Below are 15,455 nucleotides of genomic sequence, written 5' to 3' on the forward strand. Positions count from 1 at the left end.
AGGAATAGTGCCCCATCTTTGATATCAGTGGGAGGAAGAGTGTCCCATCATTGGTGTTAGTGGGAGAAATATTGCCCCATCATTGGCATTAGTGGGAGGAATAGTGCCCCATCATTGGTGTTAGTGGGTGAAATAGCGTCCCATCATTGATATCAGTGGGAAGAAGAGTGCCCCATCATTGATGTTAGTGGGAGAAACATTCCCCCATCATTGGTGTCAGTGAGAGAAATAGTGCCCCATCATTGGTGTTAGTAGGTGGAATAGTGTCCCATCATTGATATCACTGGGAGAAAGAGTGCCCCATTATTGCTGTTAGTGGGAGAAATAGTGCCCCATCATTGGTGCAAGTGGGAGAAACAGTGCCCCATCACTGGTGTTAGTGGGAGAAATATTGTCTCCCATCATTGGCATTAGTGGGAGGAATAGTGCCCCATCATTGGTGTTAGTGGGAGAAATAGCGTCCCATCATTGATATCAGTGGGAAGAAGAGTGCCCCATCATTGGTGTTAGTGGGAGAAACATTCCCCCATCATTGGTGTCAGTGAGAGAAATAGTGCCCCATCATTGGTGTTAGTAGGAGGAATAGGGTCCCATCATTGATATCACTGGGAGGAAGAGTGCCTCATTATTGCTGTTAGTGGGAGAAATAGTGCCCCATCATTGGTGCAAGTGGGAGAAACAGTTCCCCATCACTGGTGTTAGTGGGAGAAATAGCACCCCATCACTGGTTTTAGTGGGAGAAATGGTGCCCCATCATTGGTGTTAGTGCGAGAAATAGTGCCCCATCATTGGTGTTAGTGGGAGGAATAGTGACCCATAGTTGAAGTTAGTAATAGGAATATTGCTCTATTATTGGTGTCAGTGGGAGGAATAGTGTCTTGTATCAGATAAAGGCCAGCAAAGAAACACATTTGGCCCCCCGGGCCACAGTTTGGGGACCACTGGCTTAGAACATCTGAGGGGTTTTATGGTCTGTGTCCCAGTTTTAAAGATTTCTCCTCACTTCCCGATCTGTCTGGCAGACAACAATTAGACAGAAAATAATGAAATAGCAATTGAAACCTGAGTCTGTCCCTTCTCACTCTTCTCTACTCCGCCCAAAAATGTTTGTCTTTTACTTTACAGAAACTAGGCATACACTATACAATTTCATTGTAGAAACAAATTTAGACTCATTAACAACTGTGTAGTACAATGGTCTGCCTGATTCAATACTAGGCAGATTGTTTAGGCTGGTGCCCATATTACACAGTTTTGGTAAATCTAAAGGAAATTGCACAGAAATTACACAATCAGATTGCATAGTGTACGACTATGACTGTGTCTAAAGCTAGCAATACATTATACAATCTGATTGTACTATCCCAGTACAATCTAATTTAGCTGTACCAAAATTATGTAATATGAGTAAAAACTTAAACAATCTATTCACTTTGTATTGAATCAGCCATAAGCTCACCACACACATTACAATCTGATTGTACAATCTCCTTTAGATCATATAGTGCAAGATCCTGCCTGGGTGGACACAGATGGATTAGATTAGATTAGGTAGGTTCTCATATTAGATCAGTTTTGGTACATCTAAAGTTGATTCTACTAAGATTTTATAATCGGATTGTATATGGTGGTCCTTGGGCTGACCATACCCTGTACAATCTGATGGTATTGAACTGAAACTCCTTTAGCTCTACCATTAATCATATAGTACAGCATGTACCAGGGCCTGCCTGATTCAATAATAATTGAATGAATTGTTCATGTTTGTCTTTATATTTCAGTTTTGGTAGATTTAGAGGACACTGTACAGAGATTGTACAATCAAATTGTATTATATGGCCAGCTTAGCTGTGTTATATTCACTTTGCCCCGATGACACAAAACACGTCACTCTATATGCTGTGGGCCGACCAGTAACAGTGTGGCTGGACGTTTGCCATGAATGGGTATGGCACCTATCTGGACTTGTTTGTTGAAGAACAATAACCACAATTGCTGTAATTGAACCTGGCACAGGTAACTAAAAGGTAAACCAGTTGGACAGGATGGGCAAGACTTGAACAAGGCATTAAGGTTGGGTTCCCCACATCCAATTCACAGTAGAAGAAGATTTTGACCGTCTCTCTATAGAGGCGGTTCACATATGTCCACTGCGGCTCCGGTGCGAATTTGCACAGGAGCCCTGTGCGTCTTTTGGTCCATTTCAGGTCCAAATTCAGCCAAAAATGTGGGTTAAAATCGGACCTGAAACGGTGAATCAGGACACATTGGACCCCTGCTGGGAGCCGCCTGTGGCGATTGTGTGAACCCAGCCTAAAACCTAAGAGGAAAGGGGCATTGGTAAAGGTGCTGGATGCAGCTCAGAAGAAATCTAACATCCTTCCATTGCAGAATGAAATATAATAAACTAAAATACTGCAATCCTGTGAACAAAATGAACTTTTCTTCATCCAGGCAAAAGAACGGTTTACTTCAAAGTATAGATGGAGGTTAAAAAAACGTTTTTTTTTTTCCGTTTTGGATAGAGTGGAAATGGATTAGAACCCCTGTCAGGTTTAGTATTGCTGTCTGTGTCCCATTAGGTAGAGTCACCCTCTCTGTTTATCTTGCTTACCATTATTACTGAAAGTGAAATAAAATCTCAGATTTTGGGTTGTCACCAGAAGAGCAATAGCGGGGGGGGGGGGGGGGGGACTTCCAATAGGGACTCTAGCTCTCGTGATAATGAGGGATTCCCTCACTTTGGAGGGATTTCCTCTCACTTTCTGTTTTGGCAATGGGACCGGAAGTGAAGGGAGATCTCCTTAATGGAAAACAGATGGCAGAAAAAAAAACATAACCCTTCTTTACTCTGTTTCAAATGAAATTGTTTTGCTTTTAGTTTTTTTCTTTAAAAACAAAGTATGGTCAAAGCTTGTTTGGCCATACTTCTCTTCTGGGTCATAGATGTGGAATTACTTGTGCTCTCCTGTGCACCAGAATCAGCCAATAGCACGCTAAAGTTCACTGCCGTCTGATGTCAGAGTCACTCCAGTCTCTCTGAGAAAATCCCAACAATAATGTTGAGATCCACCCACACGTTTGACCAGCAGCTGGCTCAGCTTTTCATCACCCCTCCGAGAGCCTGAGTCTGCATCTCCTGTTTCCTCCACAGTCCATTGCTCCAGTGAGTGCTGGAGGGGCAGAGCAGAGAGGGGTAACTGACAGTCACTGCTCTTCAATCTGAGTGGACCGAGAACTGAGCAATCAGCGGTCATCTGATCTCCCAGTTCTCAAGAGCCAGCAGGGGACAGTGTCAGAGTGATGCTGCAGCAGGGAAGTCGGTATAGATGTTTTTCTTATTTTTGACTCCCATGCTTCGCCTTTAACCTCTTGCCATCCACATAGCGCATATGTGCAGTGCCAAAGAGGGTGACCTTTAAAACCTACACACATGCTTCTAGGGGTGGCATAATGTCTGCGCTGATAGCAAGCTCACTGTGCACTCCTACTACAGAGACCGAGCTGTCAAAACAGCTTTCGATCTGTACTAATAATCAGGAACATTTTTGATGCTTCTTATGTTATTAGCACCGGCATACTACTGAAATTTCACTCTAAGCAAAATCGCATGTCAAATCCCCGCAACGGCACCGTCCAAATTGATGCAAAACCACACTACAGCACCACACCGATTCCCAAGAGTAGTTTACTGCACCATGTTTGGAGAGTTTGGGGGTGATTTGAATAGACTTCTATGCATGAACCCCCACAGATGTCTGTCAAATCAATCCCAAAGTCGGAATGAAATGCCGGTTTGAAATTTTGCAAGTTCAGCTGAACCGGCCCTCAGTGTGAACGTGAGCTAAAGAGGAACCTCAACCCCCCCCCCGTTCACTGGGTTATCCTCAAAACACATACGCATCCAGCACTGTCCTGCTGCAATCCACCTGGTGTTGTACCACCATCTTCTTTACTAATGGCACCAAGGGGGTGGCTGTCTCTTCCTGGTTCTTGTAGCTGGCTGTACACTGAGCAAATTTTGACCGCGTCTGCATCATCGAATTGCTTACCTGCCCTCTGCCTATCCATTATAATGCATGTGCTTTCATTGTGGAGGCTTTTAAAACTTAGAGCAAGACCCCTTTCAAACTCAGCCGCCCTGTCCTTTAGCGCTAAAGCACTGCACGTTTTTTATTGGCGTTTTTGAACTGCTTTTCGGCTGCTAGCAGGGCGATTTTAACCCCAAAAAAGGGTCTTTTCAGGCGCTTTGAAAGTGCAGCCCATTCATTCCAATGGGCAGGGCATTTTGGGAGCACTAAATACAGCGCTCCCAACCTGCCCCAAAGATGCTGCTTGCAGGACTTTTCGGAACGTCCCGCAATCGCACGGCCCCAGTTTGAAAAGTCACACTGCAATGAATGGGAGGCTGTTTTCAGGTGCTTAGCAGAGGCTAGTTCCTTCGCTAAAGTGCCTGAAAACAACCCCAGTGTGAAAGGGGTCTTAGGACTACAGAAAATACCAGGATTACCCATTTTTATTGTATTCTGTTAGAGAAGTTGAGAAGGGAATTTCTCAGATTTTGTTTTGCATGCGTTGCCCTTCTATGTGCTCCTTGCCGAGAGGGCAGTGGTCATTTTTTTGGATTGTAAGAACCTGGCAGAGACTCTTGCACAGCTGAGTTTGACAGGTATGCACGAGTACTCGGACCTGGACCAACAGGCTCCGCATCTGGGTTTGTGCATCCATCCCTGCGTACCTGTGCAGTTGAGTCTGTACAGCCGATGCGTACCTGTTCCCTGTGTATGGGCCGCCTGCAAGCAGTTCAGCGGTAAGGATGAGCTCCAGCGTGTTCGCACACTCCACGTGCAGAGCCCACTAATAAGTCGGCATAGCTCTGCGCTAATCACAGGCAGTGAGACATTTCCCGATCTCTGCAGCCACACATCAGGTAAATGTCTCACTACCTGTGATTAGCGCAGCACCGTGCCGACTTCCTGGTGGGCTCTGCGCATTGGGTGTGTGAACACGCCAGAGCTTATCCCTACTCAGTGTTTGTTAAAAAAAAAAAAAAGGTTTTGAACTTTGCATGGAGCAGAACACCTCTGTGAATGAGCCCTTTTAGTCTGCAACAAAACCATAGCTCCCAACTGTCCCTGATTTTGTAGGACCATCCCTGATTTGGAGCAATATCCCTCTGTCCCTCATTGCTCCTCATGTGCCCCTCATTTAATGTGATGTATATGACCCCTTTCACACCGAGGGCGTTTTGCAGGCGCTATAGTGTTAGAAATAGCAATCTGCCCTCAAACTGCTGCACCGGCTATCACACTGGAGTGGTTTAGCTGGCAGGACTTTTCCTGACGTCCTGCCAGCTAAACCACTCCAGTGTGAAAGCCGGTGCAGCAGCTTCTTTGGAGTGGTGAAGGGGCAGTAAACACACTGCTGCTCCCCACTGAAATCAAAAAACGCTGCTATTGCGGGTGGTTTTAACCCTTTCTCTGCTTCTAGCGGGGGGTAAAAGCACCCCGCTAGTGGCTGAAAATGCGCCGCAAATCAGACGGTAAAACACAGCTAAAAAGAGCTGCGTTTCCCGCCGACGCTATGAGCGGCGCAGTGTGAAATCCCTCTATATGTGTATATAAAATGCATTTTTTAATCTTTCAAAAAGTGTTTCCGAGTGCTAAACTGCTCAATATAAAGGAATAATAGTGGTTAAAAAAAAGCACTTGTGAATTTAATTACTTTTTTTTGGTTAATTCTCCTTTAAGAGTGTGTGGCAGGGGGTGTGTCTTATGTTTACATACATTTGCTAGTAGGTGTCCCTCATTCCCATCTCAGAATGTTGGGAGGTATGACAAAACATGTAAGCCAGTGATGGAGAACCTTGGCACCCCAGATGTTTTGGAACTACATTTCCCATGATGCTCACCTACTCTGCAGCGTGCATGAGCATCATGAGAAATGTAGCTCCAAAACATCTGGGGTGCCAAGGTTCGCCATCGCTGTCCTAAACAATGCAGACATATGTTTCTTTCAATGTTGAGGAATCCTTCCCTTGCATGACGTTTCCATCATCCTCATGTCTAAACACAGGGCTTGGTAATGACAGCTGACTCAGGACTGGAAGGGGAGGGTCATGCCAAAGTGAAAGTCTCTTGTGATCTTGGCAGGCCTACACAGTGAGGAGGAGCACCCATCAGACTCCAGACTTCCTCCCGAAGACTCTGTGATACTGTGACCTAAACGAACAACAGTTGCTTGCAATCGTGTTGCACCTGTTGATTGAACAGACGGATGTCTGAGAAGTAACTTTGAGAAGGACCCAAGGCAGCCCTGGGCCCCCTCTTATAACCGATGAAAGAATAATGGCTGCTGGAGAAAAATGAGCAAACATGAACTGGACAAGGATCTGTGATGGCAGAGGAGTCCGGAGCAGGAGGTCAGTACCTGCGGTCTCTAATATGTTTTCCTTTTACTGCAATCCAGGATTCATTTAGTTAGAATTATGTACTGCTATAATCTTGTTTTATCTTGATTGACCCCCGGGCACTTAAATCCCCTTGCTAACCAGACCAATTTTCAGCTTTCGGTGCTCTCACACTTTGAATGACAATTACTCAGCCATGCAACACTGTACCCATATGAAATTGTTGTCCTTTTTTTCACACAAATAGAGCTTTCTTTTGGTGGTATTTAATCACCGCTGGGTTTTTTATTTTTTGCGCTATTAATCAAAAAAAAATTCTTTGTTTCTTTTCAAATTTATTACAGAGTATTGGAAGATTATTGGCAGATTATTGCAGTGTTACAGAGTATGGGCAGAGTACTGCAGATTATTGTCACTGTACAGCGCTGTGGGCACTACACATCCAGCCCACAGCGCTGCTGCCATCTCTCCCCTCTCACTGTACCAATCGGTATAGAGACGGGAGGGAGGAACCAGCGTCTTGACGTGACGCCGATTTGTTTAGAAGTGATCGCTCCGTTGTTTGACGGAGCGATCACGTGGTAAACAGCCGCTATCAGTGGGCATTTACTGTGATCTGTGATGCGACGGGTCCTCCAGACCCAGCGGTCACGGATGTTTCTGGGTGCGCACCCCAGGGGGCTCGCACGGGAGCAAAATTCTGGGAGGACGCCCATGGAGGTCCACACAGAAAAACACGACCGTACTGTAGCGGTCTTTCGGCTATGGCCCTGTCGGCATGTGGTTAAAGCTGATTTCTAGTTATGTGTCTACTTTATTGTGCAGTTACATTGGTCCAGTGTGGAATAAGGTAAGTATGCATATACTTATATGCATACTCTTTGAACGACAATTGCGCGGTCATACACTGTCCCCTAATGAAATTTTGAACATTTTATTTCCCCCAAAAATAGAACTTTCTTGTGGTGGTATTTGATCGCCTCTGGGTTTTTTATTTTTTGTTTAAAGGGTCCTTTCACACGGGGCGGATCAGTTCTGATCCGCCCCGTGGATATCCGTTTGCTCAGCGGGGATCACTCCGCCGATCCCCGCTGAGCAGGGAGATGACAGCTCCGTCTCTGCACACTGCGCAGGGACGGACCTGTCACAGCGCCGCTCTCCCCTATGGGAGATCGGATGACGACGGACCGCAGTGCCCGTCGTCACCCGATCCGATCCGCAGACGGGTGGAAAAATAGCTTTTTCCTCCGTCACACTTTTTCGGATCGGAGCGGGTCGGATGTCAGCGGACATGTCACCGCTGACATCCGACGCTCCATAGAGCTCTATGGAGCACCCGTTCAGGTCCGCCTGAAAAACTGACAGGCGGGCCTGAACGGGACGTTAGTGTGAAAGGGGCCTAAAAAAATTTGTTGTTATTATTATTATTATTATTATTGTTGTTATTATTTTTTTCTTTTTACTAAATACAAAACCGTTTTATATTTTGTTAATACATTTTGCAAACAGGTCATTTTTCTCCTTCATTGATGTATGCTGATGAGGCTGTACTGATGGGCACTAATAGGTGGCACTGGTGGGCACTGATAGGTGGCATTGGACACTGGGTGGCACTGGTGGGCGGCACTGAAGGGCATTGATGGGTGGCAGTGATGGGCACTGATCGGCACTGGTTCGTGGCTCTGTGGGCACTGATTTGTGGCACTGGCAGGCAGTACTGGTTGGCACATAACAGGCTCTTCCTCTTCGGGACTGATGTCCCTTCAAACAGAGGAGCGTGTTGAGCCTGCATAGGGGAGGACGTCAATAGACGTACTCCCAGCAAAGCAGATCTGCGCTGTAGCCGTTATTCGGCTATGATGCAGTTAACAGCAATCAACAATGTACAGGCATATTTACATTTGTCTAAGTTGAACCTGATATCCATACCTAGAGTTCAGCATTTATTTATTTTTTATTGTATTTTTGTTGAAAGATATCAGATTACAATAGGGAAAGTAAACGTCCGACGCTTATCATAACGTGATACAAACAAACATTTTATGAAGCACGTAACATAGGTCTGAGTCTTAAGGGTAAGGTTACAATGGTACCAATTTAACAAAGGCATGACATGGCAATTGCATGGATTATAAGGGGAGGGCAGGGATGGGGGGGGGGTGGAAGACCTAAGGAGAGGGAGACACAAACAAAACAACATTTCACTCAATAAGACATATTGCTCACCGGGTCTAAGATTGGCGGGATCTGAGGAGCGCCTATAGAGTTCAGCTTTAAAGCCAACAATTGTCCCTTTGTAGTGGGGTTGTACCCACACTGCAGTGGTTAATTACTTGTTTAGTTTTGGGCTGAGTTAGCCTTTTCTCACCACCTTGTTATGCAGGCGGCACCCTCCACGATCTGGCGATGAATTTTCCCTCAGCATCATCACATCTAATGCAGGCCTATGGACCCTGCATTGGTCTTGATGACATCTGGAGTATATACATTGCAGGGACCATTCTAGGAGTGTGCAGCAGTAGAAAATCGACTTAACAAGTCCCCTAGACTGAAAGCGTTTGTTACCCCAACACTTCATATTCCTACTGTACCATGTATTTGTATGAGAAAATATTCTGTTCTCTTTGAATTGCTTCCTTCGTGTGAAAACCCTGGTTTTCCTATTAAAACTGACCACGCTAAACAAAAGAGCACACCGTTGGTTAGTTCTCTAGCTATGATGGAAACTCGGTGTACGCTCCTCCAATGATCAGTCCTATTTATTTGAAATCACTAATTTATAATCACTTTCAGTAATTAGCCCTTGCAGTGCAGGCAGACCCACTGCAAGTTATTATTTTCAAGTTTTATCCCAACATTTCATAATCCTGATATGTGTCTGCTGTACCATGTACTTGTGTTAAAAATTATCCTGATATTTTTGTATTTTTTTCCTTTGTGTGAAATGTCTGGTAACCCTGCCTGTCCCCCTGCTTTTTTATTTCAAACTGACCACACTAGGCATGTGAGCACAACCTTCCCAGCATGGGACAGCAGGAGCTAGTATTGCTGGGCAAGTCTTCAGGAGGGAACCACTGCTTGCAGCCAGGAGGGCTGGTGAGTGACGTGCAGTCAGAAGCACTAGGGAAGCATGCCTGAGAGGAATAGGCGTATGCAGTCAGAGATGGGTGCAGAGCCAGTAGTGTGGACTGCAATGTTATGGATCGTGAAGTCGGGCAGCTGCAGCCAGGAGGGCTGAAAGCGCCTGAAGGGGACCTACTGGGAGCAGTAGACCACCTATGGGACAACTAGCACAAAGGACTTTCTATTTTCTGCTACACCATAGGGGCCCGTGGTCCCTGCCTGCAAAAAGGCAAGTTACTTGGGCCTGGCTGAGTCAGTGTCGGGCCTAACCAAGTGCTAGCTGTTCCTGAGAGGCAAGAGTTGTGCAGGAAGAAGAAAGAGAAAGCAAGAGTTGTGCAGGAGAAGTTTGAAGACGTGTTATGTACGGGGGAGTGTACATAGTTGTCCCAATTGATTGATATACAGTCCACTGATTAATTGATATACAATTTGCTGGGCATCTCATATTCCCTTTACTCCATCCAACAAAAACAAGAACATGGACTGTTTTCTGCCTGAGAGTGACTAAGGAGTGAATGCTGGGCAGGGTGACAGAAGGGCCACATCAATTAGCAGCCCCTACAGGGGTACAGCTACAGTTGGGGGCTCGTCCAGGATCAAATAATCACGTGTGACCTGCCAGCCATTGCCCCTATCAATCGAGGTTGAGCAAGCTGGGGAACTGTGCTTGGTTCCACCATTGAGAAATTGAACCCTGGCGAAGGACTTGTGTGCTCTGCCTGCTATTTAGTACTGTAAAATAAGTGGTTGTTGCCCACAGCAACCAGCAGGAGCTGTTAACAATTGCTGCTGCTAACTGCCCAGTTGCTCCAACCAGTGCTGGGACAAAAACTTGTGCTTAATCCTATAATTCAGTGACTTTTCGTTGCTAGATTAGGTTTTTTTTGTGAGTATAGGCATGTTTATGCCAGGCCTAGCTGGAAGGGATTGTGTGGGCTGGGAGTGGCTCAGAGTTTACCAGCTGGTGACTAACAGGCAGCCTCACTGAGACCGCCCTCTTTCTTCTAGAGGTTTCTAGAAGGAGAGAAATAAATGTGGTAGTAACTGAAAGCGCAATACAAAAGGTGCATACAATAATTGGACAGTTATAGCTGACTGAGTATTAAAGTGGTTGTATACTCGAATTTTTAACTTTTACCTACAGGAAAGCCTATAATAAGGCTTCCCTCTAGGTAAAAAAAAATCTCCTAAACCTGTACGGTTTAGGAGATATTCCCCTCGGTATGCGCCGCTGACTGCAGCGGCGCATGCGCACAAGGGGATTCTCGGCCTGAAAATCCAGCAGTGGCTGGCGGCCGGAATGAAATCTCCCGTGCGCATGCGCGGGAGTGACGATATCGCGGCTCCGGCCACTCACAGCGCCGGAGCCGCGATACCCGGAAGAAACGCCGAGGGAGCATGTCAGCTCCCTCGGCGTGGATCGGGCCAGATGTCGGGCCCTCGTTCTAAGGTAAGTATTTCATAATGAGCTAGTATGCGGTGCATACTAGCTCATTATGCCTTTTGCTTTGCAGGTTTAAAAAAATAAAAATTAAATTTGCGGGTTTACTACCGCTTTAAGTCCATGGTACTCAAACTGGCAGTCCAACGGTTAAAATGTTATCTGGCAGTTCAGGGGTTTAAAACAAAGTATAATGGCTGATCAGAAAGGCAGCTGCTGTCCTCAGAGAGCTGGCTCTGTAGTAAGCAAGAGAAGGGTAAAAAGCACCACCTGAGTGTAGTATTAAAATACATGTTTTAATGACACAAGGTATGATTACACTTACAAGACAACAAAGATAAAAAGGCTCATCTGTTATTCAGTGGTCCATGGAGATTTCCTCAATTCCCAATCCGGGTGACGCTGCAGAGATGTGGGGCTGCAGATGGATGATTATCCAGGCCTATTGAAGGAGCAGCTGCTCCGAGCGCGTAGCCTATCCGCCCATCCAGCACCAGCTTGTCTCCTTGTTGGAAGATGGGTGCAGAGCAAGTAGTATGGACTGCAATGTCATGGGCAGCGAAGTTGGGCAGCTGCAGCCAGGAGGGCTGGCAGGGCCTGATGAGTACTGACTGAGAGCAGTAGTCCACCTCTAGGACAGCTAGCACAAAGGACTTTTCTATTTTCTGCTACAGCATAGGGGCCCGCGGTCCCTGCCTGCAAAAAAGGCAAGTTACTTGGGCTTGGCTGAGTCAGTGTTGGGCCTAACCATGTGCTAGCTGTTCCTGAGAGGCAAGAGTTGTGCAGGAGGAAGAAAGCAAGCAATAGTCTGCAAGGAGTATGGAGAAGTGTTGTGTACAGAGAAGTGTACATAGTTGTCCCATTTGGTATGAAATCCTCTAACTGATATACAATTTGCTGGGCAACTCATAATCCCTTTACCTCATCCAAGTTAAATTCCCTAATAAAAACAAAAACAAGCTCATGGACTTTTTTTTATGTCTGAGGAGTGAATGCGGGGCTGGGCAGGGTGACAGTTGGGCCACATCACTTAGCATCCCTTACGGGGGTACCGCTACATGTTTCTACAGTATAAACAAATGTTTTGCTTTCTATTTTTATTTGATTCGCTTGCAGACCCCTACACCCCTACGCTAGTACAGCGGCCTCTCTGAGCTGTATCATGTATCTATACATGATCCATGCACCCACCGGCCCGGCTGTGATGTGATTTGTTACAGGCCAATCAGCGGGTCTCGGCCAATGATTGACCACAGGAACCTGCTGATCGGCTCAGTGTTTCTTGGAACAGGACTTTGTGATTGTAAACAATACAGAGCTCTGTTCACTGACAAGGGATCTTGCTTTTGTTTATTTTCTTGTCCCTTGCTAATCAGGGAAAAACAAACAAGATACTTTGTAAAAGCAGCACATATTACACATACCGTAGTTAGGATCACATTTAACCCTTTGACCTCCCTAGATGTTAACCAGATAGTGTCAGATTGCCCACCAATACCAAAAAAATCAAAATCTAGTGTATGTATACCATAGTTTGTAGACGCTGAAACTGTCAGACTAACTAATATACATTTATTGGGGGTTTTTTTCACCAAAGACATGTAGCAGAATACATTTTGGCCTAAATTATTAAAGAAATATGATTTTATTGAATAGAACAGTAAAAATAGTTTTTTTGGGGGGGGGGGGGGGGGTTCCAAATTCTTGTTTTCTGCAATAAAAAATAAAATAATAAAACCCAGTGGTGATCAAAACTATTTGTGTTAAAAAAAAAAGAATTATATAAAATTTGCGTACAATATTGCATGACCGTGCAATTGCGAGTTAAAGTAGCGCAGTGCTGAACCTTTAAGTAGTTGATTGCTGTAATCTTGATTATATATTTGCATACCTGCAACTTTGTAACACTATTTCTAATTAAAAAAAAACTGAACAAAGGCAAAAGACAATGGGACTGTAGGGTTTACTTAGGACAAACATAAATAAAACGCTCAGCGGGCTTCCATGCATGATCACCCATGCAAATGATTGTTGCATAAATATGAAAGTGTGAATTTGCACATCTGTGCCTAAGAGTGGGTGGGGAGTACCAATTCAGGCACAGGGGTCCACCAGCAAGTTCTCTTTGTACACTTTACTGGGTTTAACAGAAAGCCTCACCACTGAATACTCAAATATAATTTTTATTTTCACCTATTCAAAACCTTTTTATTCTTCTTCTTTTTTTTTTTTTTTTTTATTACTTGTTGTCTCTTCATAAATAGTTACATTTTATTCCACACTCCAGTAATAGCGGATAGCGTCAACTATAATGAGGGCTGTGCAACACTGGTATGGGCATTGCTATTACCCTTGTGTTCTAATCTCCTCCTCTTCTTCTACACCAGTGTTTCTCAACTTTGTTTTTTTTTTTAGTCGAGGCACCTTTTAAACTTCAGCACCATCTTGAGGCATCTTATTCTAAAATGCAAATAACTAAACAAATAGACTGACACAACGAAGCAACATCCACACATAGGACACCTAACATTAGAGAAGATCTATTCTTACAAAGCTAATGCACCTTTTTGCTCACTGGTACTTTTCCAGCATTCCTCTTTCAACTCATTCAGCTAAAAAGTGATCTTAGGGCAGATAGGGAGGGGCAAACAGGGAACCAAAGTACTCCTTAGCAACCAATTGCATCACTAGTTGTTAGGATGCCAGCGGGTGTCCCTCACAGTGCCCAAGTATGTAATGGTGTACATTAAAAAAACCTGGGGTTTGTAACAAAAAGGCAGGCATGATCCATTTCAAATTGTTGGGCAATTTGGGGCATTTTTCGCGCTTTTTGTCAAGGCACCCCTGGTTGAAAAACGACTGCTCTATACTTTTTGGTCAGTTGCATTCCAATACACTATACTTTACCAAAATGTCTTTCTATTCTCTTTTTCTATTTATCTCCTTCTTCCTAAAGTTTGCCATACTATGCAAAGTTCAGCTGGTTCCTGATGTACCACCCAAATTTCACTATATGTGTGACCCTTCCCCCATGCCTGACATTCCTTGATTGAAAAATTGGAGGCACTGGACATAAAATTTTCAGCTGAACAGGGGCTACATCCAATTGGATGCAGCTGCTGTTCAGGTATACATTAGGAACAACAGGAGATTCACAGATTTGTACCAAATAGCTATATAGCCTGCAAAGTGAAGAAAAAATATCTAATGGGGTATTGCCAGCATAACCAAGATCTCAAAATGACTTGATATACATTTCTAATTTATCTCTTTTCTAATTCAACCAATTGATTATTTTCTATTAGATTCTCTTTCCTCTTCACAATATTGCACAGCTTACATCAAAAATATCAAAGTGCTTCACCCAAATCTTTGGATAACTGTGCCCAACGTGTTTCACAGCATTTGATGTTTTGTAAGGTAGTTCTGCATAAAAAAAAAAAAAAGTTGATGAAGCCACAAATGTGCCTTTTTGTTCCGGGACCTTGATTTACTAGGTAGTGAATACAGAAGCACAATATCAGTTAGCATAGTATTATACCCACAGAATGTATTTCCACTTCTGTAGTCAGATTTGAGAAAACCCCAGTATATATATATTATGTTTTCTCATTAACATAGCATACCTAAAAAATAGTTTCCCAAAATATTTCCTACCTTTCTAGGTGTGTGTTTGGAGCAGACCTTGGGCAATCTACACTGAACAATTTGAAATAAGAGGAAATTTAATATGTGGGTATGTCCCCATTGACCCAGAAACCCAACTTTTAGATCATTCACCCTTTGTTAAGACAGTGCTCAAATCTAGTTTGCAGCTGATAATGAGATCTGCCAAACTTTTGCATTTTTTTTTCTTTCTGGACCTAGACAAACTTGGAGGTAATGGGATGCACATAGACACATGTCAGTTTTATTTCTACCTTCCCATACACCAACACTGAGCTCCTGTTCAGATTTGCTTGAAAAACGAACAGGTGAATCTGATCGGACCTTTAGGCCCCTTTTACATGGGCATAGCTGCTGACTCACAATCCCCGGTGGATCGCTTTGTCAGCAGCAGCTGGCTCTCAACTAACAGGCAATCAGAATGGAATATGGCGCCCATCACATGCCTGTTAGAAGAGGGATTTTGCACTAATATCCACTTCAGCTTGCTGCAGCCACTTTGATTAAATACAGCTTTAGCGCAACCACATCTGCTTCTATGGGCCAGGCTGGCAGGCAGTGACAGGGCTCCTTTTTACTTTATTTTTTTCTTATTGTGCTGCAAAGTACAGCCTCATGGTCGCATCAATGTTGATGGTGACATCTGATAGCCATTGCCAGGTTCTGACAGGCAGCTGAGTCACTTTTTTTTTTTTTTTTTTTTTTTTTTACCGCCTGGATTTACCACTCCAATGTGTGCTCATATGAAAGGGGCCTTAAGCCTACAACCAGCCAGATAAATACTGTTCGATCCTTACTTTACTGTGAAGTCTCCAT

At 44.3% G+C, this 15,455-nt stretch overlaps 1 protein-coding gene across 1 annotated transcript in view; it reads left to right on the forward strand.

The window, feature by feature from the left end:
• The first annotated feature begins 5,942 nt into the window (after positions 1 to 5,942).
• TIRAP (TIR domain containing adaptor protein) overlaps positions 5,943 to 15,455 on the forward strand; it is a 51,874-nt gene continuing 42,361 nt past the window's right edge. Inside the window, exon 1 of the mRNA XM_077457817.1 lies at positions 5,943 to 6,421. Within this exon, the coding sequence (XP_077313943.1) occupies positions 6,375 to 6,421 (47 nt within the window). The 5' untranslated portion in view covers positions 5,943 to 6,374. The remainder of the gene's footprint in view (positions 6,422 to 15,455) is intronic.

Source organism: Lithobates pipiens, unplaced genomic scaffold (assembly GCF_037356315.1).
Source record: "Lithobates pipiens isolate NorthernLeopardFrog02 unplaced genomic scaffold, aLitPip1_a1.2 Scaffold_27, whole genome shotgun sequence".
NCBI classification, from domain to species: domain Eukaryota; kingdom Metazoa; phylum Chordata; class Amphibia; order Anura; family Ranidae; genus Lithobates; species Lithobates pipiens.